Here is a 25,674-nt window from a genome sequence, read left to right as displayed (position 1 = left end):
CCCACTTAATCCAATTCAAGATCACAGGGAGTTGAAGCCAATCCTGGCAGCACTGGATGTGAGTTTGGAATCAGCCCCGGAGAGGGTGCTAGTTCTTCACAGAGAACACGTGTGCACAATCACAATAACAATGGGACTTATTTAGAGGTGCCAATTCACTGAACCTGCATGACTTTGGGCCTGAGGGAGGAAAACTAACACGGAGATGGGGATAACTCCATAGCTAACAGCTGTCTAAGGGACACAGGAGCTTTGACGAAATGGCACTAACTACTAGATAGATAGATAAATTGATACGTTATTGGTCCTGAGCTACTAGGGTGTTGTCCCATGTTAGCCATTATGGATGTAGTGAGAAGTCAAGCAAAATGACACCTTTTATTGGCTAACTAAAAAGATTACAATATGCAAGTTTTCGAGGCAACTCACGCCCCTTCTTCAGGCAAGATGTACATTACATTGATCCTGAGGGAAATTTAAGAATGTCCATATGCCATGCATGGTTTACATAAATGTAAATAAAAATTACACAAATGCCTGCCTAGCCAGATCCCGATTTAAGTGCTGTTTTAAAAGATGCCTGACTGATGTGCAGCTGTCTCTACACACTCATTCTAGACACTGAGGTGCGACTAACCAAAAGGTGTGATCACCCACTGAATGCAGTTTGATCCTGGACAAGGGGGTTGGGGATAAATGTTTGATTGAAGACTGTGACGTGTGTTACAGTATGGAGACACTCCAGCAGATATAGTGAGCAAGATGGAGACACTTGCAGGTCAACCAGATAATTCTAATATCAGTTCACAGGCTGATAGGAGGCTGGCACAGGGGTGAAGTGACCTGACTCTCATACCCTCATCAGGATCCTATGAGTACTGTTCTTAAAAACAAATAACTCCTGATTAGGTTGCGCTCCTGCAATACCTCCATTAAATGGACTTGCATAAAGATAGTGTTCTAGCAGCTAAACTTGCTGAGAACCGAGAGCAGTCAAAAAAATGTAAAATTGTTAATTGTACAACGTGTTTTCCACTTTTTTTTCTTCCAAATTTTCTTTTTGTTGTGTATCACGATGTGGGAACAGCACATTCATTATTAAGACAAACAAGTGTTAGATAAATCAACAGTAAACTCTTTGACCACACGGTTCAGGCAGTAAAATGACTTCTTGCACTCTTATGCCTACTTTTACACTACAGCTACAAATGACAAACCTGAAGAAGGGGCCTGAGTTGCCTCGAAAGCTTGCATATTGTAATCTTTTTAGTTAGCCAATAAAAGGTGTCATTTTGCTTGGCTTTTCTCTACATTCATAATGGCTAACACGGTACAACAGCCTAGTGCTACAAATGACTAAATTCTGTTTTTTAGCTCAAATCTGATTTTTATATCTGACTGTTCAAATTAATTTTTTCAAGGGAACCCAATTTGATATCAATGAGTATAGATATCTAATGTGAATGTGGCCCACATGGACAAAAAAAAAAATGTAAAAGAAAACAATAAAAAGTGTGACATCCTTGTTTGTAGAAACCTTGTGAATAAGACAGAAGCTCCAGGACTGGTGGGAAATATGGAGGATGAAAAAGTCAGTGATCTGACAATTTCAAAATATCGTGGAGGGTGTCTCAAGTACAAACCATATATACTCACATATAAGTCGGGTCTTGAAACCCGAAAAATCGATCATAAAATCAGACCCCGACTTATGCGCCCGTTCAAAAATGCGACACTTACATTTTTTTTTTTTTATCTACAGTTACCAATTTCTTTCGGTACTTCAACATCATTTAATTTAAAACCAGGTTTATGTTTTGTTCTGATCGAGCCCTCCATCGTAGATAAAGGATGCTCTTACGATAAAGGTGTATGAGCGCGTGAGATCCAGAAAACACAAATCAGTGCAAATGTTGCTTCGGAATGTGTATCACCGTGTGGTCACGTAGGCACAACAGAGAGAAGAGAGCGAGTGGTTAGGAGCTCTGTGGTTACTCTCTCAGGTGGGAGTTAGCATATCATAGTCCCTTGGACCAACAACGTGAGTTTTCCTGCATTCGACTTATATGACCAACATTATACCATAAATTATACAGTAAAATCAAGTCCCGACTTATCTGCAGGAGAACTTATCCGCAAGTATATACGGTATGTCAAATTCCTTCTGCAAGACTCTCATGCAAAAATAAGCAGTTTCTCTCAAAAACAATACTGACTGGCAATGAGTGCCGGGTATTGTCAGAAAACTCCAACTGAAGCCAGAGGTGTCTGCATTGGATTTAGTAATGCATATAAAAGTAGCCTAAATCTCATCTGAGAAGATAACTTTCCATGTAGTTTTTAATCAAACTTCTCTAAAATGATCAGATTTGTCCCATATAGTAATGAAAAAAATTGAAATTGAGACACTTTTTCTGCATATGTGACTGTAGCCATTGCTTCACATGCGCTGAAATTTGTTGTTTTTGCTTGTAGTCAGTAACAAAGATCATAGGTACTTTCTTATTTTCCTTACCTACATTATTTTTCTTATTTAGATAGTTGGCATGAGTTTGCATTTTTCCTCAACAGGCCTTTAATCTCAGAAAACCCCAATTCAGGTTGGCAGGGTGGCACACCAAGCCCGACATTGATACATAAAAGAGTTCACAACCCTGTTTCTGGTATGAGGCTGCAGGGAAGGTTTTGTCCCAGATACCGTCTCTTCTCAAAAACATTAAAAGTTCAAATTTTAAATTGTCTGGTTGGCTTGGTCAGGAGCAGAGCTGAGAAACTCTGCCCCAAAGTACAGAGAATGCTACTTGGAGTTTGCCCTTATCTGCCTAAGCCATAAGTGAGGAGTGCTGATCAGTTTTAAAGAAGACTTCTGTGAGTCAACCACCCAGTTGTAAATTCAGGTTTTCCCTGCAAAACACACCAGGTGGCATTTTTCAAGCTACTCTAAAGGGACAACCCATCTGGTAGGATAAAAAAAAAAAAAAACCCTTTCTTTGTAATGGCCATTATCTGATGACTAGTGATATGCTTGAAAAAGAAGAATTTAAAATACCAAAGAATCACGTTAGCAGTAGAGTCACAGCAGACGTACCTCCATCAGTGGCCTCTTCACCGGCGAGGTGTGTAAGAGGAGACTGTGGGCGGGAGTCTCCACACAGTGAGTAACTGTGTTCAGTCTTGATGTGGGGGGGTACGGGAGATTCTGCTAAATCTTCCTCTGTATCCATTGCATCACTTCTATCGGACAGGAAGGGGTCACTGAGAAGCTGTCCGAGGATGGCATCCTGAGAGAAGTCATCCAGTAATTCGCTGAAGTGCTATAAGGACAAAGAAAGAGGAATTAATGGGCAATTCAGGACAGCACACGGATCTTGACAAATATAAAATAAAACAATATTTATCTTCCATGTGCATTTCATCTTTCTTCCTCACACAATCCTTCTGTACCATTTCCATTAACTTTTTTCTCTGTACATTTTTTAAATTTCATTTTGTAATGCTGTTTACTTTATGTTACTACAAAATCTGCTATAAAAGTGAAGATCAATGGATTGATTGAGAAGGCATTGCTTCATACAATAATTCCTGAAATAGGTTTGTAAAGATCATTTAGATTTGTAGAGCAGGTCACTCTACCGTAAGAATTTCTAGACATAAACTACTACTTATTCAGCTCAGACAGACAGACAGACAGACAGACAGACAGACAGACAGACAGACAGACAGGATAGGATAGGTTAGATACATACTTTATTAATCCCAAGGGGAAATTCACATACTTACTCCAGCAGTAGAATACTGATAAAACAATATTAAAGAGTGATAAAAATGCAGGTATAACAGACAATAACTTTGTATAATGTTAACATTTACACCCGAGTGGAACTGAAGAGTCGTATAGTGTGGGGGAGGAATGATCTCCTCAGTCTGTCAGTGGAGCAGGACAGTGACAGCAGTCTGTCGCTGAAGCTGCTCCTCTGTCTGGAGATGACACTGTTTAGTGGATGCAGTGGATTCTCCATAATTGATAGGAGCCTGCTGAGCGCCCGTCGCTCTGCCACGGATGTCAAACTGTCCAGCTCCATGCCTACAATAGAGCCTGCCTTCCTCACCAGTTTGTCCAGGCGTGAGGCGTCCCTCTTCTTTATGCTGCCTCCCCAGCACACCACCGCGTAGAAGAGGGCACTCTCCATAACCATCTGATAGAACATCTGCAGCATCTTATTGCAGATGTTGAAGGACGCCAGCCTTCTAAGAAAGTAAAGTATAGATAGCAGACTATCTGGCTTTAACCCCAAATTCCTTTATGCAGCATCTATCCCAGGGGTGCGCAGCTCCAATCCTAAAGGGCCACAGTCGCTATAGGTTTTCATTGCAACCATTTTCTTAATTAGTGACCAGTTTTTCCTGCTAATATACTTAGTTTAATTGCTTTGCTATTTATGACTCAGACCCTTTAAATCCGGGGTGAGAAACGTCAGTCCTAGAGCTCTGCAGTACTGCTAAGTTTTGTTCCAACCCAATTGATTCAATTATTGCTCAAGTGACATTTTCTGCTTCACTTTACTTGTCTTGCCTTTTAAGATTTTGATCTCTTAATTGCTTATTTTAATCCTAAACAGCTGCATTCACTGTTTTTAATGACTCCTTATTAGCAATAAGACGCAAATGACAAAGGAATCTAGCTTGTCTCCATTTCCACCCATGGGTATTCATCATTCACTATTTGGTTTAATTAAGTACTGAAGAGGAAACTGAAGAGAAAGTGAAGGACTGAAAATTACACATCTGTTTTATGCTTCAAATCATTTGGATGATATCATTAGAAAGGATGAAAAATATATCTACAATTTAAGAAAGACCTGCCATTGCAGAGTTAGAACACAAACAAGTCATAATATTAAATAAGATCGGTTATTGGCAAGACTTGATGTCTAATTAAGCAGCTGGGTTGGAACAAACACCTGCAGCCACTGTGGCCCTCCCGGGCTGACCCTAATCACCGTTGCTGTATCCTGAGATCTTGAGAAAACACAGTCATCTCTTATTTATCTCAATACTTCTTCAACCTCATTCTCTTAGGTCAAGTTGGGGAGCATGCACTGTTACAGCATGTTGCCGCACCCACCACACAAAGAAACAGTTTGGGATCCCGGTTGGCAACCCACCAGGCAGAAACGCGGTCCAGTGCCGCCCTCCGGAAATGACCCCCTATTTGCTGCAGCCAGGTGTTATGTGGGCATCCCCTTGGTCTGGTCCAGCCACTCAGCTCCTCAACAATGAGGTCCGGCAAGCTGGATCACCCTCAGGGAATCGCACCACATGGCTGTAGTGCTGTAACTGACGCTCCAATGCAGGGAATGTGCCTCATTCGGGACTCCATGAGCATAATTCTCTCAAGCAGTCTTTATTTAATATAATAATTTTCTCAGCAATCACTATCCAAAGGTTCTTTTCAAAGCAAACAAATACAACAATACAGTACAATATAGTGTACACAATTGTGGAAGCACAAGCATGAATAATTAATTAACTAATTCCTCAAGAATACTTGCAACATAACAAAGTACAAGTTAAATTAAGACAGAAATTGACTCCTAGAACTACTTTCAAATGTCCTGGCATCTATTCACAATAAGAAGAAACTCCAATAACAACACATAGACACCACTGAGATGCCTGTATCGCAGTAGTATGGAGATTTAAAATAAGTTTAAAAAAATGGAAAAAAGAGTCTTCAACCTCTAACTGATCACCAGAATCAGTATAGATACAGGCAGCGCTCTAGAGAGTAGCTGGCAGAAAGCTGAAAAAGCATTCTTTGAAACTGAGATAGTAAAATGGCTCTGACTAGAGAGCAGGCTTCTGCCAACAATCTTAACAGCAGGGGCTAGCACAATTCTTTATCATTGTATTATAAATAGAAAAATCTATGGGAGTAAATATACTAACTGTGTAAAATGAATACTAACAAAACTATCCCAAAAAATACTGCATGCATATACTGCATCTGCATTAATGTACACATATCGACTCAAAACATCTTACACCAATTCTGGGTTGTACTGGACAAGACAGGAACCAGCCCTGGACAGGGTGCCATTCCAGTGAAAGAACTGCTCATGCACAAAAGTACAGGGACGCAAGGCCAGTTTAGGGTCTCTAATGATAAGGCTAGCCTGCTAAACTTGGGAAAGTGAGTGCAACCCACACAAACACAGGGTGACTGTGCAGAACCCACAAGGACAATGACCAGAAGCTCAAACCCAGCAGTTCTGACCACTGTTCCAACCATGTGTCCTAAATAGATAAATAGTACTATTCGTTTTTGTTAAAATATTTAATACAATTTAAACTTTGCAATGTTCTTGAATAACGTGTAAGAACTTGAAACTTATAATGAAGTTGCCAAAAATATTTAATTATTAATATAATTTTTGTAAGAAAGCAGTGCTGATAATGATTTTTTTCAAAGCTGAAATATCTTTACAATGACGTGTTGATCATGCTAAGCACTTTATTCATGCCAAGGATTTTCGATGACGTAACACATTCCTTTTTTACCAGTACTAGTCTTACAACTATATGTTCACTTACAGGTGCATAAAAGCCTTGATAAGTGATCTACCTGCGCACAGGGCCTGGGTGTGTCATGCGTAATGGTGGGGTGTGTACTGTAGTCGAAGTTTATCAAACTGTGTTTGCTTTGGCCAGTAAGCTAATTATCATTTGAATATACTAGGGGGGGTCTTCTTTAATATTGTTTTCTCAAGGGTGCAAATGCATAGAGCTCACCAGTTTAGGTATGACATATACGAGGGACATTCAAAAAGTTTCTGCACTTTTTTATTAACTGTTTATTAAGAATTTCAAAAACAAATTACATCACTTTTCTACATAGTCACCTTCGTTTGAGATGCAATTTTCCCAGCATTGTACCAACTTTTTACTGCCCAATTACTCCTTCTCCTGCCTTCACGTTTCCAACAAAAATATAAAAGTGTGGAAACTTTTTGAACGTCCCTCGTAGATGACACTCATCAACCAAGTCTAAAGTTGGTTTCTGGTGTAAGTATGAAAAGGTGGATGTGGCTTAAAATATTTTGTGACCCTGTGTTAGGATATAGCGGGTTGGAGAAATAACTGACTGACTTTTTTTTATTTAAGATGCAGGTATGCAATAGAACTGCATAATCCCACACGAAAAAAAAAAAAACTAATGTTGTAAGTTGAGTTTAACCAATATTTTGGCACTTTTGGTACAAATAACCTACATTTCCCTTCATTGCACATAAATACTATCTATTCCACTTAATGATCACACAGTAATATATAAAAAGTATATATATGTCCATACAACACACACTACTGGTCAAAAGTTTTATAACACTCCCATTTTTAAAGTTTTTATTGAAGTTACAGAGTTTAAATCCTCAATGTTTTTTTTTTCTTTTCTAAACCTCTGGCAGTTTACTACGTTACCTTTGGACCATTTCATGTTACTGTTTTGACTTATCCTGTTTAAATTACAATAAATACTGGAAAAATGGAGGTGTTCTAAAACATTTGACCAGTACTCTGTGTGTTTGTGTGTATTATATTAATATATATATATATATATATATATTATATTACACACACACTAAAGAACTTGAATTACTTGGTGTCCTGAGCGTCTGTCTGTTGGGTTAAAGGGACAATAGTGACCCCTATATTATATATATATATATATATATATATATATATATATATATATATATATATATATATATATATAATGAGGGACATCATGCAGGGGCTGGCATCATATTCTGGTATTCAGAAGGTTAAACCTTTAAAGTACTTGTGTCCGTGCCATTGTGTTGGGAGTGTGGGGCAGTGCTGCAGTGCCCCCTGATTGCCACTATATTATATTATTTTTATATATATATATATATATATATATATATATATATATATATATATATATATATATATATAGAGAGAGAGAGAGAGAGAGAGAGAGAGAGAGAGAGAGAGAGATATTATACATATATACATACATACATAACTCCGAGTGTGTATTTATTTATTTTATATATATATATAATCTACACACTCAGACACACATCTATTATTTATACTATAACAAAAGCTACACCTCAATAGAACTCCATGAGAGCATCCTATGCAACACTATAAACCATTGCGGACAAACATCTGTATTTTAGGAAAAGTCTGCTCCTCTTCAAAGGGAAATTTAGTTCTAAATTTAACTATTTGGCATTGTATAGTTTAATAAGGTTCTAAGCTTAATCCCAATGCTCACTGTTCTTGTCACTGAGTAGATTTTGGAATTCCACATGAATATCAGCACACTAGTTGGCAACCAGTGCAACACTAGCCACATTCCAAAAAGATAAGAAAAACACTTTTGAGATTCTTTACATGCTCTAATGTAAAGATTTTTGCTATACTGTGTGAAATATTCAGATATTTTTTTTTTAATTGCTATACAGCAACATGTGCTAAAGCTTGCTACAGTGTAAGATTTATTGCTAAATTTCAAAGTTGGATGCATTTTAGCTGTTAAGGTTAAAATTTTAGTATTTTTCTAGCATAAATAAAAAGGGAGATATTCAGTAAGCCAGATAAGAATCAAAAATGTAAATTCAAAACATTTAGTGTCACAGATTAGGGATGAGAGCGACAAAATATGTAAACCTTCAGCTTGAACTTAACTGCTGAAACCAAACCTGGCAGCGGTGGGTAAAAAGAATAAAGCAGCTATTTCCTTGTGATATCAGGCCGATTTCAAGTCCTTCATATACAGTACGTAATATGCTGCCTTTGAGAAACCCACAAAGACATGGGACTCTGAGGATGTGATGCTGCTGTTCTGACCATAAATGATCTAAAAATCCATCCATTTTCCAACCCACTGAATCCGAACACAGGGTCACGGGGGTCTGCTGGAGCCAATCTCAGCCAACACAGGGCACAAGGCAGGAACCAATCCCGGGCAGGGTGCCAGCCCACCGCAGTGATCTAAAAATGCACCCTGAAATACTAAATTAGAGTTCAGGATTTAAAATAGCTTATACTTGTTACACAGTTCTGTTGTAACAGATTATTATATTTCCACTTCCACACAGGTATACCAGAGTGAATCCTGACCTGTGTTTTCAGCCGAACTATGCTAGTCTAAAAGGAGACTTTTCCAAAAGTAAAGATTCAGAGATGAGCCACTTGACTGAATTAAGACCTACAGGTAGGCACTAAAATGAATGACTGAAGGAGGTGAAACTCTTTAAAAGCTGAAAGGAGGAGGAGGAGGTTGGAAGCATTGACTGATTACAGTGCATTACCGCACCCACCACACGATGAACCACCCGGATTGGGACCCGAGTGCAGCCATACAGCGGGTGACACGTCAGCACCACACTGGAACAGTGTTTTTTTTTATTTATTTATTTTTTTTTTCGGTGGCTGGCATGAAAACTCAAATTAAGAGGAGTGAAGAAAGCAGGGTTTAAAACTGTGATGGGAATTTGTAGGGAGGGAGCCAGCTGTGACTCCAAACTACTTTTTTTCAACTAAAAAACAGGGGCACAGATGGAAGTGGTGTAAAAGTACATTTCAAACAAAAGATATTCTGTACACCATCTAATGTGACAGATAGTACTATTTAGAGAACATTAAATATCAGCTTAAAGGATAAGTGTGGTATTTCTCAAGTACAATTTAATTCTTCACAACCATGGTATACTGTACATGAATTTGCCATGTGAAATTGTGTTTTGAAGTTAATCGCTTTGTTTAAATTTAAAAATATATCTTGCCCGCACTGTCACTTTACTTTGGAGGCCATGGGGCATGGAGGAAAAGCTTAACAACTTTCCCAATATGTCAATTTTTCAAGACAATTTTTTAATTTATAGCATGCTCACCTTTTGAACAATTTTTTTTGTGGCACATGCATATATATCATATTTGTGAAAAAATAACTGACTTATAAAAAATACTAAACTTATCCTTTAACGATAAATTGTAAAATGTAGCAGATTAGAGATTGATGATTTATATTGGGTTGAATGGTTTGTTCTTGTGAAAACATTTATTACGGGTCTGCAGGCTGGCAGATCATCCTGACACCAATAGGCACAAGACAAGGACTGGCACTACCTGAGACACCAGTCCGTCACCAGACCTGCTGGTCCACAGAGCCGTGAGGTACAGCTTTAACCACTGTATCATTCTCCTACCCTTTTTAAATAACTCATGTTTTTAGCCATTTTTTGAAAATAATAAATAACTTTTCCTCTCACACTGTTAGGATGATTGACAATTCTCCATGGACCTGCTGTGACCATGGGGGTGTGCATGAAGCTGATCTGCCATCTTCCATCTGTATCTATTTGGACAGACTCTAATTTCTTGAGACTTTGACCTGAAGAAAGGGTTTAGGAAATACAGTAGCTGGATAGATGGAGGAGCCATGTGGGCTTTCATCCATTCTGGGAGTGAACAGGGCATTTTTGTGCCATCACCAAATTAAAGTGGAAGGAAGCATTTGGCCTGGACACCACAGCATGGTTTTTGGCTTGTTGAACTTTGTTCCTCATTTCAAAATGATAATAAGATTTGTGCGAGAACTCACACATACTTTTCCATGTATTCAAAGTAGATAAATCTGCACTTTATTTGATGAGTGAATTGAATATTCATGTTATAAATACAAACAGAATACATAAGTAACAACAACTGTTTATCCAATTCAAGTTTGCCATGGGCTGGAGTCTCTCCTAGTAGTGCCAGGCATAACTCAAAACCCAACTCTGGACAGGCCACCAGTCCGCTACAGTCTCACAAGACAAATTCAGAATAGTGAATTAACTTAACACACACACCTTTATAATGTGTAGTACACCTGCAGAAACCCAAAGCAGATGCAGGTGCAAACTCCATACAGACAAGACACCAACTGAGCAGGAGATTCAAACCAAGGACACTGGAACCACAGGTCAGCAGTGCTGACCACTGCACCACACTTCACCCACAGAGAATACAGAAACACAAAAATATGAAAAAGAAACACTGGATTATACATGGATTTTAAGCAATGTAGGATGTGGCTGCTGGTTACGAAACTGGATAGTTAGGAACACTGTCAGTCAGGAGGGCTTTTCCCTACTTTACAGCCCCTGAACTGGATAATATTAGTTTCTACATTCTCTAGAATTACACAGGAAGTAGCAGTGCTTTTTCCATTCACAAACCAGTTTGGTTCCACACCTGAATAGCAGATGCTACACGCGGCCGAACCTCATTGCGCTTTTGTTCGTTACTCATTTGCAAACACGGAAACTCTGGGTTGGTCCCTTAAAGAAGGGTGTATTCCTAGTTATCTTTAAGCAAGTTGTCAAACAAGGTTAAAAAAATGTCAAGGTGTGGTTTGTTTAAGTTCTCTGGGATATCCTGTTTTCATTTTTTTGAGATTTTCTTCACATCCTTGTCTGAGCTTTTACTATTTAGTAGAACTATACTGCTGATACACATGAGTTTATCTCAAATTTTTCTGCTCAAAATGTTTTTTGTTTTGGCCTATTTTTTCTCCGCCTATACTTATGCATATATACAACTGTCCAATATATTCTGAATATCTTGTAAGTTTCTGTCCCTAAATGCCACCTGGTTCACCTTGTGCATTCTGATCTTTTAATAAATGTGTGTATACCATGCCCACATACATCAGTAAGGAAAATACAGGGTGGCCTACATAAAAGTGGCCCGCCACCGCCGAGAGTGCGAAGAGTGTACATGAACATGCTGAAACGGGCACAGAGACGTATTGACACACGAAGGGTTCACTTCTTCTGTAAATGTGAGTACCAGATCTGATCATTTTTCTCTTCACTACGTAATGCAGTCGTCTTGGTGGAGGTGGGACACTCTGTACAAGAAAAAAATATATCAGCATGCCAACAACATTGGGCTCAATCAAACATTTTCTCTTGAAGCAGCCTTCATATCGAGTCACGAATATGAATGCTAAACTCAGAGAAATCAAGACAGCGACAGACCAAAACATACAAAGGTCTATTAAAAATAAAACAGGATAAGACAAAGTGCAAAACTGGAATTGTATGGCTTTCTCAGAACTTCATTTTAGTTAAATCCTGATGCTCTGTATATTCAATTAATTATAATAACTATTCATGGTGGCTCTAAAATCCGTACTAACCCCTACTCTCTCTTCTGTTTCTTTTCCCGGTTTTTTGTGGTGGCGACCTGCGTGGCACCACCTAATCAAAGCACCGTGATGTTCCTACATTGATGGATTAAAAGCCAGAAGTCTACATGACCATCATCATCAGGTCCTTCCATGAGAACCCTAAATACAAAGAGGACTGATCATTTATGTTAGGTAGAATGCCCAGAGGGGGCTGGGCGGTCTCATGGTCTGGAACCCCTGCAAGATTTTATTTTCTTTCTCCAGCCGTCTGGAGTTTTTTGTTTTTTCTGTCCTCCCTGGCCATCGGACCTTACTCTTACTCCGTGTTAATTAGTGTTGTCTTATTTTAATTCTTACTTTGTCTTTTTTTCTCTTTTCTTCATCATATAAAGCACTTTGAGCTACATTATTTGTATGAAAATGTGCTATATAAATAAATGTTGTTGTTGTTGTTGTAATGGAGGTGACATGGAGATCAAAGGATCAGATCCTGGAAGAGAGTACATCGCAACAGGGGGTCATTAAGCCCCCTTAATGTACATTCAGAGAGTTTTCTGCAGTGAGCCCCCTCACAAGCCGCCTCCTTACAGCTAAATCTTGCAGTGCACACGTTCTTTCCAATTTCTGTCATTACATTGGGAAGCACCAGAAAGCAGTGTGCACAACTGCCCAAACATCCCCCACCTAATTAAAGCAGAGGTGTTTCTTGGCCGCACATCTCTTTGAGACTCTATGCTTCAAAAATGGAAAACACATGTCTGGCCAACCCCAAGAATGTGTCTAAGCTGCTGAGCTTGCAAACATCAAGGGGCTGTGCTGTGCCCTTTGTCACAGATCTTCTCTTACAGGGAAGTTTTTTTTTTTGGGTACACGGAAAGGGCCAGAGTCTTGCACCAAATACCCTATGTGCCTGCTACTTTCATCTGTTAAGAAGAAACTGCCACACCTCCAGCCACATATAAACCTATCGTAGGATTTTAAAATCTGCTAAATCCAATTCAGAATCATGGAGCGCCGCACTGGGTTCAAAGCAGGAAAAAGCCACGGACAAGGTGCCAGGCCATCGCAGGACCCACTAACACACATGCACATTCACATTAGGGCTAATTTGTAAACAACAATTAACTTAATCTTTGGGGTCGGAAAACATATGGACAACAGCTGGGTATGGAATTCAAGCCCAGGATGCTAGTCCATGAGACTACTACAAGGCAAAATATAAAGAAGCCCCGTTAGAGACAGAGAAAATAAAGCTAAAGGCTTCTTTTTTTATTTAATACTAGCCACATGTTTTATTTTTCCAGCCAGTTTAACATTACAAAGGTATAAGCCCATCTTTATTCAGGTCAAAGAAAGCCAACTATGAATTCATATGCCATTGGAACAGCTAAATCTTTTTACTTTCTCGTATACAAATTATCGGGAAAGTATTGTAATCGTCCAAAATTTCTATATCGAGATTTTGATGAATCTCGACATTTTAGACCTCCCTGAGTGCGAAAAAAATATTTTTGGAATTACATCTGTGTGTCTGTGTGTGTGAGTATAAACACGATAACTTGAGTATGCTTTCAATTGTATGCAAAATTTGGTTGACATAAGTATTAGGTACAAAATGTAGATTTCTATCAATTTTTGGGCTATTTCCATTAACCGGAAGTGGTACTTTACCTTTTATTCATGCTGCTGCAGAGTCCAATTTATTCAACTTTACTTTTATAATAACTGTTCAATATATTATTAATTTGATTTGTTGTTGATGGTTCTTTAATGTACATAATATAAAAATATAATCATTGTCTTGCGGTTTACTCCTCAAATATCCACCCCCATATCTGAGTATACAGGAAAGTCTAGGGGAGACTACTTCCAATGTTTAGAGTTCATAAACCTCCTAGCTTCTGCAAAAAATCTACAATAAAAGTTGAAAAGTAAAGGATAAGCAAACTAAAACCTGCAACAAACAAATGTTTGCATACCTGCGACATGCCTTCTAGTGGATTTTTTCAGTGGAATTTCACATGCTGCAAGGCTTTTCCAAGTTGCAGTGAGGAGGAAATCAGTTAAAAATAGCAAACAAGACAGCAGAAGAGGCATTTGGCCTTTTGTTGTATGGAATTTAGCTGTAGGTCATTAAGTGTGAGAGAGAATGAGAAGTTAAGAGCCATCGTAATTAGAGAAATCTCAAGCATGCCCACTAGGAGGGGTCCTTTCTGATATGAGCAGACTTGCTTACTTACCATCATCTGAAAACACCAGTGCAGCAACAGAAGCCAGGACCTGAATAAGTCTCAGGTTTTCCAAAGACCACAGTTTTCCAATATTTACCCCTACTCTTTACTTATAAGGGAGTACCAGTCATCATTCTTTAACCAAAAGCACAGATTCTATAATATCTAACCATAAGACTGACTTCCAAATGGAGTAGGGTGAAAGCAAATTAGGGGCATGCTTTACCAAAATCTGAAACCTCTATTTTACATCTTCCTTCTACAAGATATTCATTTTACCACTTGTGGCTCTAAATTCAGCTTAAAAGTGCAGACTGAATCCGCTCAACATGGTAACACTAGGACTGTACTTGTCTCTCTATTATTAAAAGGAATCCTGGGACTAAACTTTCTCTGAGATAATTTCAACTTGCATGAGAGATAATTTCAGGTCCTGTGAGACAAGACTTTTTGCCAAGAGATTTTGACAAGTCCCGCCCTCCTCTCAAACATTGACAACTACACCCACGGTCCAATCACTTCTCATTCATGTGACAAGTCCTGCCCTCCTCTCAAACATTTACAACCATGCCCACGGTCCAATCACTTCTCATTCGTGTGAATGCTATTGTCAGACACAGTTCATGTGCTCTCAGCGGGGTCGGAAATAAAAGACAAAGAGTAGGAGACAAAGTAGAACATCATAAAGAGGTTCAAAAACATTGACGTGATACACATGCAGAGCAGGTTAGAGATTATGAAGGTACTAAAATTCGAAAGTCTCAAAAAACTGATAGTAAAGATCACATTAGCGCTAACAAATGGAAATATTTGGTGAAATAATGGAACAGCAAAAAGAGATTGAATATATGAACGTAAGTGATATGACAGAAATATGACGTACGCGAGCGGCAGAGATACAAAGTGGTTTAGGTCAGGGGGTTGGCGAACGAAGTGAGCAGGGGGCAAAAAAAAAAACAACAACAGATTAACATAATTTGAGAAGCACTTTTTATGTAGACAGATGTTTGTGCAATCCTGTCAAACTGGACCACACAGTGGCTCAATTCTTAGTTATGTATGCAGGTGTAGGGCCAACTCCTTGGTCTAAAAATGTGCAAGGGTTGCATGTTGCTCCTGAGTCCATATGAACTTTCTTTTGTCTCACAGATTTTCCTCTCATATTCTAAATACAGATATGTTAGGTTAGGTGTCAGTATAAATCAGTGTGAACATGTCCACCACTGGACATTGGGCCAACTTTTGTCATGTGCCTGATGCTGTAGGGATAGGCTGCAGCTCCCCGTCACCAACTTTCTAGTTGGATTAGAAGGATTTGAAATAGGAATGATTGTATGAATCCCAGAGTAAGTGCAGATTGTCTGGTCTGATACGAGAGAACGTGCTCTCCAGAGGACTAGTCCTTTATCACAGGGTGGGTTCCTATATTGTACCCGTCACTGATGAGATACACTTCAACTCCTTATGACCTCAGAAATGCTAACAGAAAAATAAAAAAAAGGAAGTGAGGTACTATCAAGTGAATGAAATTTTCATGAATTTTAGAGAAAAGCTACTGGATGCCGACATGTTTTGTTATATGATCCACAACTTGCAATCTGAGAACCTCTCTGTCTGAGGTAAACAGTCTACTGTAGACAGCCCTATGCAGGAATTTTTATAGGAAACCTCTAAAGCTTTCAGTGAAGTCTGCTTTCTTTTTTCAGGAATTTTGTTTCGGCGAACACAGTAAATGTCAGTAGAACAACAGATCAGTTTTGATAAGAACAGGCCATTCTGTCCATTATGGCTGCCAATCTTATTTACCTAATTCTCCAAAATAACAAGTTGGCTTTTGAAAGACCCCAGAGAACAACTATCTAGCATACTACTTGATAACGTATTTCAATATTTCTTTATGATTTGTTAATTAAAAACGAAATAAACTGGATAACAAAAAAAAGAGTGCAGGTTGCTGTTCTATTTCTTGCTGAAGTAAAGCTGCAGTAAAATGCGCTGTAATCTGCGAAATGATCAAAAAGCCGTAACCAAAGAGAGAAAACAAAAGGAATGCACCCAGGTGGTACAGAATTGCACTTTTTCTTTGGTTTTCATCAAAGCTCCTACATTCTTTTCCAACCCCCCAGGTGTCCTGCCATTCCTACAACATGGCTGGACCTGTATACCCATAGATATTTCTGTTCTCCTTGGGCTAAAATGAAAAAAGATTTGATCTCTAGTTACATAAATTAGAGGACAAAAGGTGCAAGAGACAGACAATAATTTTTTTTACACACACAGTAAGCTAGTTGTTACACCCAAGGATCTGATATCCTTGTCCCACAGAGAAACTCAGTGCTATTGTTAAATGCAAACCCGAGAAGAGTACATAAACTTCTTTCCTTGTCCAATTTTCCAGTCAGGAAAATATAAGCTACAGCACAACAAACACATAATTGTAACATGCAAAGTGAAATACTGGCAAACTAACAATGTTATCGTCACTAATGGTAGCAAGTCTGGGATTTAATCAGCATATTTCTATGATGACACAATTGAACTGGATAAGATACCCAGTTAATCCAGAGGAGCTGGGTCTAAAAGGCATGGCAGGGCACACCTACATTGTGCCAGTTTAGAGTCCCCAGTTAACCAAACACATACATGCATATTTGTAAAGTGGGAGCAAAACCCACGCAGACACAGGGAGACTATGCAATCCTTGCACAGTGGGCAGGCTGGGATTTAAAATTAGTTAACCATCAGGGTTATACATGAAGTCACTTTTTAAACTGTGCTAAAAATTTAATTGAAGGTCTGATCTAAATTTCTCGAGTGTTAGTCAGCCAGACACAGCCACATTAGTAAAATGGTAAATTGAATTTAAATGTGCCAACTTTAATCTTCAATAGCAGGTTCTGAGCCTGTGAGAACAAGCTCCGTGTGAAGTTTGTGTCTGCTTCCTTTAGCCACAGATATGCAACAATTCTGTGCGCTTTGCAACACCACAGTGATGGCATGATGTACAGTAGGTGGCTTTTTACTATAGAATTTCATTCTTCCATTATAAGCCTGCTGCCTAGCCCAGCTAACTGTCGATGGGATGCCAGTCTATCTCAGAGTACACTTATACACCTTGAATTGGTTCAGAAAAACCAGTGAACAAGACGTGCAGGTCAATGTGAGAACCCAAAGAAAAATATTGCGGAAATTAGTAGAACATGCAAACTCAACACAACAAGAAACCAGGAAATGATCTGAACCTTGGATCCAGCCGTGTCAAGCACCGTGCCACCCAGCCATTAAAGTACACCCCCATAACACACACAGTCATATTTTTCAGTTCATTAAACAACCAAAGGTGGATTAAGAATCGTATACTCATTTTGTGAACTTGCTCATCTATTAAATGGTCAAGGGGATCTGCAACCTAACAGGGTGGCATCAGGTGCAAGCAGACAATCCCTGTGATAGTCCATTATATGATATACAATACTAATAAGCCAGTTATGAGCTACCAAGAAGATATACTCATCTTTGATATGTGGGAGAAGACTGGAAAAAAGAATGGAGGAAGAATGTGCAAACTCCGTCTGAATTTGAACTCAAGCCTAAGGAAGCAGCGTTGTCTGTTTGAAAATCAACACATTGTAATTCTTGAGCTCTATAGAGGAGAGCCTTAGGGCCCAGATGTCTTTGCTAGTGTTGCATTTTCTAGGTTCCCTAGGGAGAGAATGGCCGAGGCATGTTTACACAGTGATGACATCTGGAAAGATCCAGCACTTACAGAAGACGGAAGATGGTTGAAGAAGTGGCTTGATTGCATGTGAATAACATCTGCTACATATGAAGAGACAATAAGGAGAATACTAATTTAAACATTTGACATTTTCACATCATAGCAATCTTCGGCCTTAACTGCTTTACCCGACTGTGTCCTTTGAACCCTGCTCTTCTCTGTTTTGCAATATTATCAGTGCACAAATCATGCTGCTTAGTACAATAAACAGGGATATCATATACTCCTTGTGTATACAGTCGTGGAATCAGACAGTATTAGTACTGTGGCCTTCAAAATCAAAAGGCCCGGAATATAATGAAGATCCTAAATCAAGCCAGAAGCTTTCCAGACGTAGTCCGTATAGTTTTGCTGAGAAGTCACCACTGATGCAATGTGCAAATTAAATTTCATCAGTCTCATTGGTTTAATCTCCCACCAGTTCCTAAATGCTGCAGAATGTGATCTTGTTTTCCACCAGAAGGCAGTGTCTAGACATTGAAGAAGAAAAAAAAAAAGCAAAAAGCAAAACAAAGACGGCCTCGGGAATTCAGCCCTCAATGGAAATGCTTAAAGTGGGCATGCTGCTTCAAATCCTCCTTTTACCTACATGCCACCTGGCCATTAAGAGTTTGAGAGAGAGAAGACATCGTAGGGGCAGAAACAATGGGGAGGATTGATCAAAAGAGTGAAACAAAAAATAAAAAGCAGACAAAAAAAAAAAAACAGCAAGGTATTAAAAAAAAAAATGTAATGTTGGTCCTTTAGTCAGGACTCACATCTCCAGAGTCTTGGGTTCAGGTCTCAGCCCAGACACTGCCTATGTGGAATTTACATGCTCTTCCTTTGTGTGGCTGCATGTGCTCCAGTTCTCAATTCAATTTATTGTCATTATACAGTACAGTAGCATGGTACAGTGACATGCATTTGCTGCTCGTCCCACTGGTGCGTAAACCTGAAATGTTCAGGGACAACATCGAACACAGCACTAAGAAAGAGTGAATCAGTGATCAGAGAAAAAAGAATGGCAATGTACTGTATATACTACAGTATCCAGTCAAAAATACGCAACAGTATTATAAACACTATAGAGTAAATAAATACACAAAAGTAGAATAAACAGTTTATTATGCAGTAAATAGGTATGTAACAGTATTATACAGATTATGGTAACAAATTAAAACAGTATAATAAAGAGTATTGTATATATACTGTATAGTAAATAAATATGTGAAAAATACAATAAACAGTATATGATATGGAAAAGTATAATAAATAGTGTACTATATAATAAGTATATAGATTATACATATATACAGTGCTGCTAGAAGGTTTTTCAGCTCTTTAGAATTTTTTTTGAACTTCTGCGTTAATTTGACCCAAACTATGACATTTAAATTTAGGGTAATTTTGAGTAATAAATTAATTAATGAAAAAAAAAACATAAAATTGTGTGTGTCATTTGCTATATTGTGTTCTCTTTTTGTATTTTTTGACATTTTAGATTAAATGTAAGCAGATATTTAAAAAAGTTCTAAAGCTGGCCTCTGGTTCAAATCCCACAAGCACTTAATGGCTGAGTGACACCTACACATTTTGTAAGCTGGCTAGGTTAACTGGTAATTTCAAAATGGCCCTTGAGGGAGTGCGGTTCTAAGTGTTAGCGGGCATTGAGCAGTGCCCCCAGAAGAGGCTCTGGCCCCTAAATTGGATTAGGTGGATTTGACAATGTTATGTTATCAGATTACAAATATACATATCAGGTATAAACAAACAAGACTGTTAGGCTTACTGGCATCTCTAAAGTCGTGTGGTGTTAGTGTGTGTGTGTGTGTGTGTGTATTTCCTGTGATAGACTGCTGCCCTATCCAGGACTTTAGGGATGGTTGCTGCCATGTAAAATTTAAAAAAAAAAAAAAAAAAAGAATTCTGCAAATAAACGGTGAGCTCCTATGTTGTTTCAGTCACAAAATAACTTAGTAAAGGTCAGCAGCAGGAAGGAAAAATGCTTCAGATTCATCCAGGAGGTCCCAACAGTATTTGAGTCAGTCAGAACCAGGAGTGGCTGCTTTTGGAGCACTGGTAGATGTTTAAAGTTCCTACTATTAGTGATGGGCGCTGACGCTGAAGGCTTTTTATTCAGAATTGCAAAAGTGACAACCGTATTTTTAAGTGCAATGTTAAGGTAATCTTTTAGAAAAGTAATATGCCCTAAAGATAAACAAATCACTAGTCACTAAATGTCTGAAAAGAATTTAAAAGCTGGTCTGGTTACATCGAGTCACTCAAGCACTTTAAAGCACACTAGAGACTTTAGAGTTGCCACCATCTTGTAGTCTCTAAGTGAGAAGGAGGTGCAACTTCATCCTGAACACAGTCTGCTTTCACTCCAAAGCTTAGGCCCAGTAGGTCACAGATTGATGACTAAAAATGAATAACGATACCTATTTTAATATGGTGGTGTGCATTTCAATTGCACTTATAAGCCCAGATTTGACAAGCGTATCACACCAAGTTTTCTACTTGTTGAATTTGAACCAAGAGGGTCCCAGTAGATTCTTGGTTGGGATGTCTTCATTTTTTATGTCGTGTGTGCATGTGGTGGACCATTCTTGGCCTGATACGGACTATGACATGCAAGCAGAAGTGTCACTGCACTCTTTATACATGACAACACCATCACTAATATTGTTGTGTAGAGATGTTCTCCATATGTCCACATGGATTGTGCAGGTGGGGGTTCTCTAGTTTTCTTTCATATTTAAAACACGGATGCTGAGGTTAATCTGTACCCTTACATTTGCCAGGAATGTACAAGTGAAGGTGGGTGCACATTATGTGCTGATCAGTGTTGGCTGAGAAATGCCACGCGAGAAATGCCAAGTGCACCTGACCTACTGAATGTGGGGACACAACATACAGTATCTTGAGCCTGATTCTCGGCTGATGTCGTAGGCACTGCATCTTTTTCAGATATGATGAAGGTACAAAATATAAAAAGGAAATAGAGTCAAGAGATTTTTATAAGCTTATGGCTAATGAAAATGAATTGAATACCTCCATAATACTATAACACAGTATTCTCCATTCTGGTAAATCACGTCAAAGCCAGAGCTAATCTCGACAGCATTGGTTGCAAGGTCAGAAACAGGTGTCTATCCATTGCACAGTCCACTCATGGACATCCACATTCACTCAAGGCCAATCAACCTATCAGGCATATGTTTCAGAATGTGGGAAGAAAACCCCTGCAGAATGTGCAAACTCCACACTGAGAAGAACTGATGGAACAGTGGGATTAAGGGTTTTGAATCAACAAAATCGAAGCGCCAACCACTGTGCCAATATGCTGCCCTCCAAACTGGTATTGTGGTAAAATAAACAAAAACAGAGACAGAACAGACAGTGGAGCATTGTGTCTAAGTTGGTGAACTGTGAACCACAAGGGTGCCACGTCATTCACTGCCTCTGACTTACGGTGTGACGTGGAGGAAGGCAGGTCTGTAAATACACAATATAATATATAGCTTGTTTTGTGGAAACAGACACTCAAAGCCCAGTAGACTAAGCAGTCAACTAATCCACTGTGCATTTAAAGATGCTCTTCTTAAACTGCAGTTAACACAGAAGGACCTCATTCTTACTGGGGAGGGAAAGAATAAAAGGAAAAAGAAAAATATTCAGTTCATGTTAGGGCTTGATTAGTTTTTGTGCGTAGTAAAATCCAAGCATGACTGAGCAAATATTAAAGTAATATAAAGAACAGCATATGATAGACTGGCATCCTACCTGGGGGTAGCTTACAGGTCTGAAAATAAATGGATCAATGAATTTCTATACCTATAAAGCACCATCTCCGTGTGTTGGTTCTTTGTGCGCAGCTTTGATTGTCAAACCCCATACCAAAAATGTGGCAAGCAGGTACTCCTCAGCATAAGTCAGGTTTTTGACATATAACTTTGGCTTTGCTCCCTCTGGGACGGCTCAAGGTAAGAGTGAGTGTGAAGAAATACTACAGTGTGAGCCTTCGAAAGAGAAGCAATGCCATGCGGTTTATGATGGTGGTGTGATGGTTAGCACTCTTGCCTTTCTCCCGAAGAATCTGAGGTCGATTCCTGTCAATTACATGTAAGTTTTTCTTTAATCAAGTTATTTCTCCCACTATTTTTATCAAGTCAAGGTGGGGTCAAATTGTCACCAGGGTTTTTTTATTGCAATGTGAGGTTATTTGAACTAGAAGGAAGAACTAAGAATATTCTACAAAGAAGTTTTATGATACTAACAATAGTAATGTGTTAAATGCAGCACATTTTATTATAACAATGATAGATAGATAGATAGATAGATAGATAGATAGATAGATAGATAGATAGATAGATAGATAGATAGATAGATAGATAGATAGATAGATAGATAGATAGATAGATAGATAGGATACTTTATTAATTCCCAAGGGGAAATTCACATACTCCAGCAGCAGCAGCATACTGATAAAAAACAATATTACATTAAAGAGTGATAAAAATGCAGGTATAACAGACAGTAACATTTTGTAATGTTAACGTTTGTTTGGTAACATAATTACTTTTTGCTTTTCCAATTTCTCACCTAGGGAACAACGGGCAACTAAGCTAGCTGAGAGGTACTTGCTAGTATGAATTCTTCAATGCTTCATTTTAGTAAGGCCTAATTTTAATAAAAAAAATAAATAAAAGACTCAAACATGGTTTCCTCAGTTAAAAAAAAAGTAGAAGTAAAAATAGGGCTCCGGTGGCCTGTTTGATTGAAAATAAGACAGACATCTAAGGGTTGACTGTGTTTGTTAGGTGATGGCAGTGGTAAGACTTTCCTATTTTCGTGCCCCCTGCTTAAATACAAAAAAAGAAAAGAAGTGGGGTGGGAGTGGCAGGGGAGTCTTCTGAAGTGCACTGTAAAGCCATGTGCTTATATGGTGTTGTACCTGGCTGGCAATGCGTGCCCTAAACTAAACACCAGGGTTTTCTTCTGGACTCCGCGTATACTGTATGAGTCAGCATGATGGGGTTCACAATGCAACAAAGAAAGTAACAGAGAAATGGAAGAGTGACCCCCCCGTCTATACAACAGTACAAAGGACAGAAGGCACTAGCATTTAGTAAAACAGTGCAGCAGACTATGTGAGTCAGAGCGTGGGCAGACAGGGCAGTGACGAGCAGCACACTTGCATGCACAGCTGGCTCAAAAATGTTGTTTTGAGATGTCAAATTGTGAGCAGTTATACATCACCTCCATATGCAGGCCTGCTTTTAAACTTGAAACTGATGGGCAATCACATTACGTGGCTGAAGGGGAGCCTTTAGCATACCCACTAGCAAAGAAGAGATTTCTGTGATCACTGGATCATTCTGTTAAGCCCTAAATGGGTCCTGGAAACCCCCACGTATCAGATGATGGCGGTTACGATTTAATTCTTCTTATGCATATAAGGCCATTTTTTTTTTTGCCAAGAACAAAACCTCACAAGTGTAATGAAGGACAGAGGAGTTCGAGGAAGGCAACTGGAGAACCCAGCTGTTTAAATGCAGAAGAAAAAAGGTGGCCTCTGAGGCAGAGGGAAGAAGGGAGGGAGGACCTGAAGAAATTCTAACAGGCTGCCAAACATCTGGGAGTAATTACAGCCCGCCTCAGACATGTCATTATTTGGCTGGGGGGGGCAACAAGGCAAAGGGGGTGTTGGGATGGATCCAGCTCTGGGGGGAGGAGGAGCGACAAGTCACTTTTTAAGACAATCTCTCCATTCAGTAAGGCAGCCTGGACTTGTTTGGACCCTTGTTTGATTTTTTTTTTTACCCCTTAGTGTTGAAAAGTTTACAGAGAAAGGAGTAAAAGACGTCGCTCTCAAAATAAGCCCTGAAAAAATAAAAGAGCACCATCTTATGTTAGCATTGTATAGGCGAACACTCTGAATGTGTGTGATAGATAGACAGATAGAACACAGAATATTTGTCATTGCATATATACTGTAAGTGCTCAAATAAGCAGAAGCACATACACTAAAAAAAGAAGCTTTATTTCTCAACCTCCATTAAAAAGTCTGATGCTGTAAACTCCGTTTTAGCCGATTGCTTTATAATCAATTTGATACGTTAAAGAGGTCTTCATGTGCAAGCTAATCATTTTTCTTGCATCTGTCTCTAATATGCAGTTTGTAAGCTACTCCTAAACAAAATCAGATTTCTAAAGCCACAGGCATACAGGCCTTGTCCTCCTCCAGCTCCTTGCACTCCTTCCTGCCTCGTGGTGGCATGATGGCCAGCAGTGTTTACCTGTCTGACAATGACACCGTCATCTGTGAGCAGACTGAATGAACTGACTGACGAGTAAACAATCCTAATAGAGCAATAAATGGTCACGCAGTTGACAGGACGATTTATAAAATAGAAAAACAAAGTTACGGGTAGCCCCACGGTAATCTGTCTAAGACACAAATATCCACCATAAATCTTGACCTTTCTTCTGCCACAGTCTGCTCCCGCCAGTAAATCTACATGCCCACCCCAAAACCACCCAGTGCTCTTGGGTCATGGCAGCCTGTATCTTTAGCGCCCTACTGCTGAATTTCAATCAAGGCATTTTCTCTGCTTTCTCTACTACTAAATTATATTTAATGACCAAGTGCATTATGGCAGCCATATAACTGCATGTACTCAAGCACTAAAATTATTGTGAGATTTCAAAATTAATAAACAGTGCATCCAAACTGGAACCCAGGCAGCGTTGGGTCCTGCTTATGCACAATGCTGCCAGGATAAGCTCTGACCCCACTATGACCCCGTGCAGTATTAGGCGAGTTTGAGAATATTTATTAATATGCATTTTCCTTTTGGTTTGGGTGTCTTTTATGGTGGTAGGGCCCCACGTCTACAGTGCAGCTCTTTTTATCTGCCCACTCTGTTGTGGGATTTATTCATTTGTTACTCAAAGGGCAAACTCATCCATTTTCCATACCCAGGATTATGGAGATGTGGGGAGCACAAAATGGTGGCACAGTGGTTAGGACTGCAGCCTCCCAGCTCCTGGTACCCATATTTGATTCTTGACCGGGTCACTGTCTTTGTGTGATTTACAATTTCTCAAATTTCTTCCTCCAAGTAGTCGGGTTTCTTCCCACATAATCGTGACGTTCATATTAGGTGAAATGACGTTTAAAAAGGTGCGAGTGTGGTTTGTGACAGACACTGTCAATATGGACTATCACAGATATAATATTGTACCACACTGTTCTAAAAAAATAAGATATTTACAACATTCGGTCTTTACTTATATCTGTTTCTTATGTGTTAGCAGGGCCGTTCTTAGCAGTTTGGGGGCCCTACGTGGTTCAGAAATGTGCATGCTTCTAATGTGCAGGCCCCGATGGGGGTTCCGGGTTGGCTCCGCTCCCCCTGGAGCTCAGGAAGGTGTTCTAACAAAACGTCCGGAAAAGGCCTTAGATG

At 39.1% G+C, this 25,674-nt stretch overlaps 1 protein-coding gene across 1 annotated transcript in view; it reads right to left on the bottom strand.

Moving 5' to 3' along the window:
* Nucleotides 1-25,674, bottom strand: part of creb3l2 (cAMP responsive element binding protein 3-like 2) — a 78,443-nt gene that overhangs the window by 30,401 nt on the left and 22,368 nt on the right. Inside the window, exon 2 of the mRNA XM_028803659.2 lies at nt 3,089-3,314. Within this exon, the coding sequence (XP_028659492.1) occupies nt 3,089-3,314 (226 nt within the window). The remainder of the gene's footprint in view (nt 1-3,088; nt 3,315-25,674) is intronic.

This window comes from Erpetoichthys calabaricus, chromosome 1, assembly GCF_900747795.2.
Source record: "Erpetoichthys calabaricus chromosome 1, fErpCal1.3, whole genome shotgun sequence".
Taxonomy (NCBI): Eukaryota; Metazoa; Chordata; class Cladistia; order Polypteriformes; family Polypteridae; genus Erpetoichthys; species Erpetoichthys calabaricus.
Note: the sequence above shows the minus strand (reverse complement) of the source record. Positions and strands in the feature narration are given on the sequence as shown.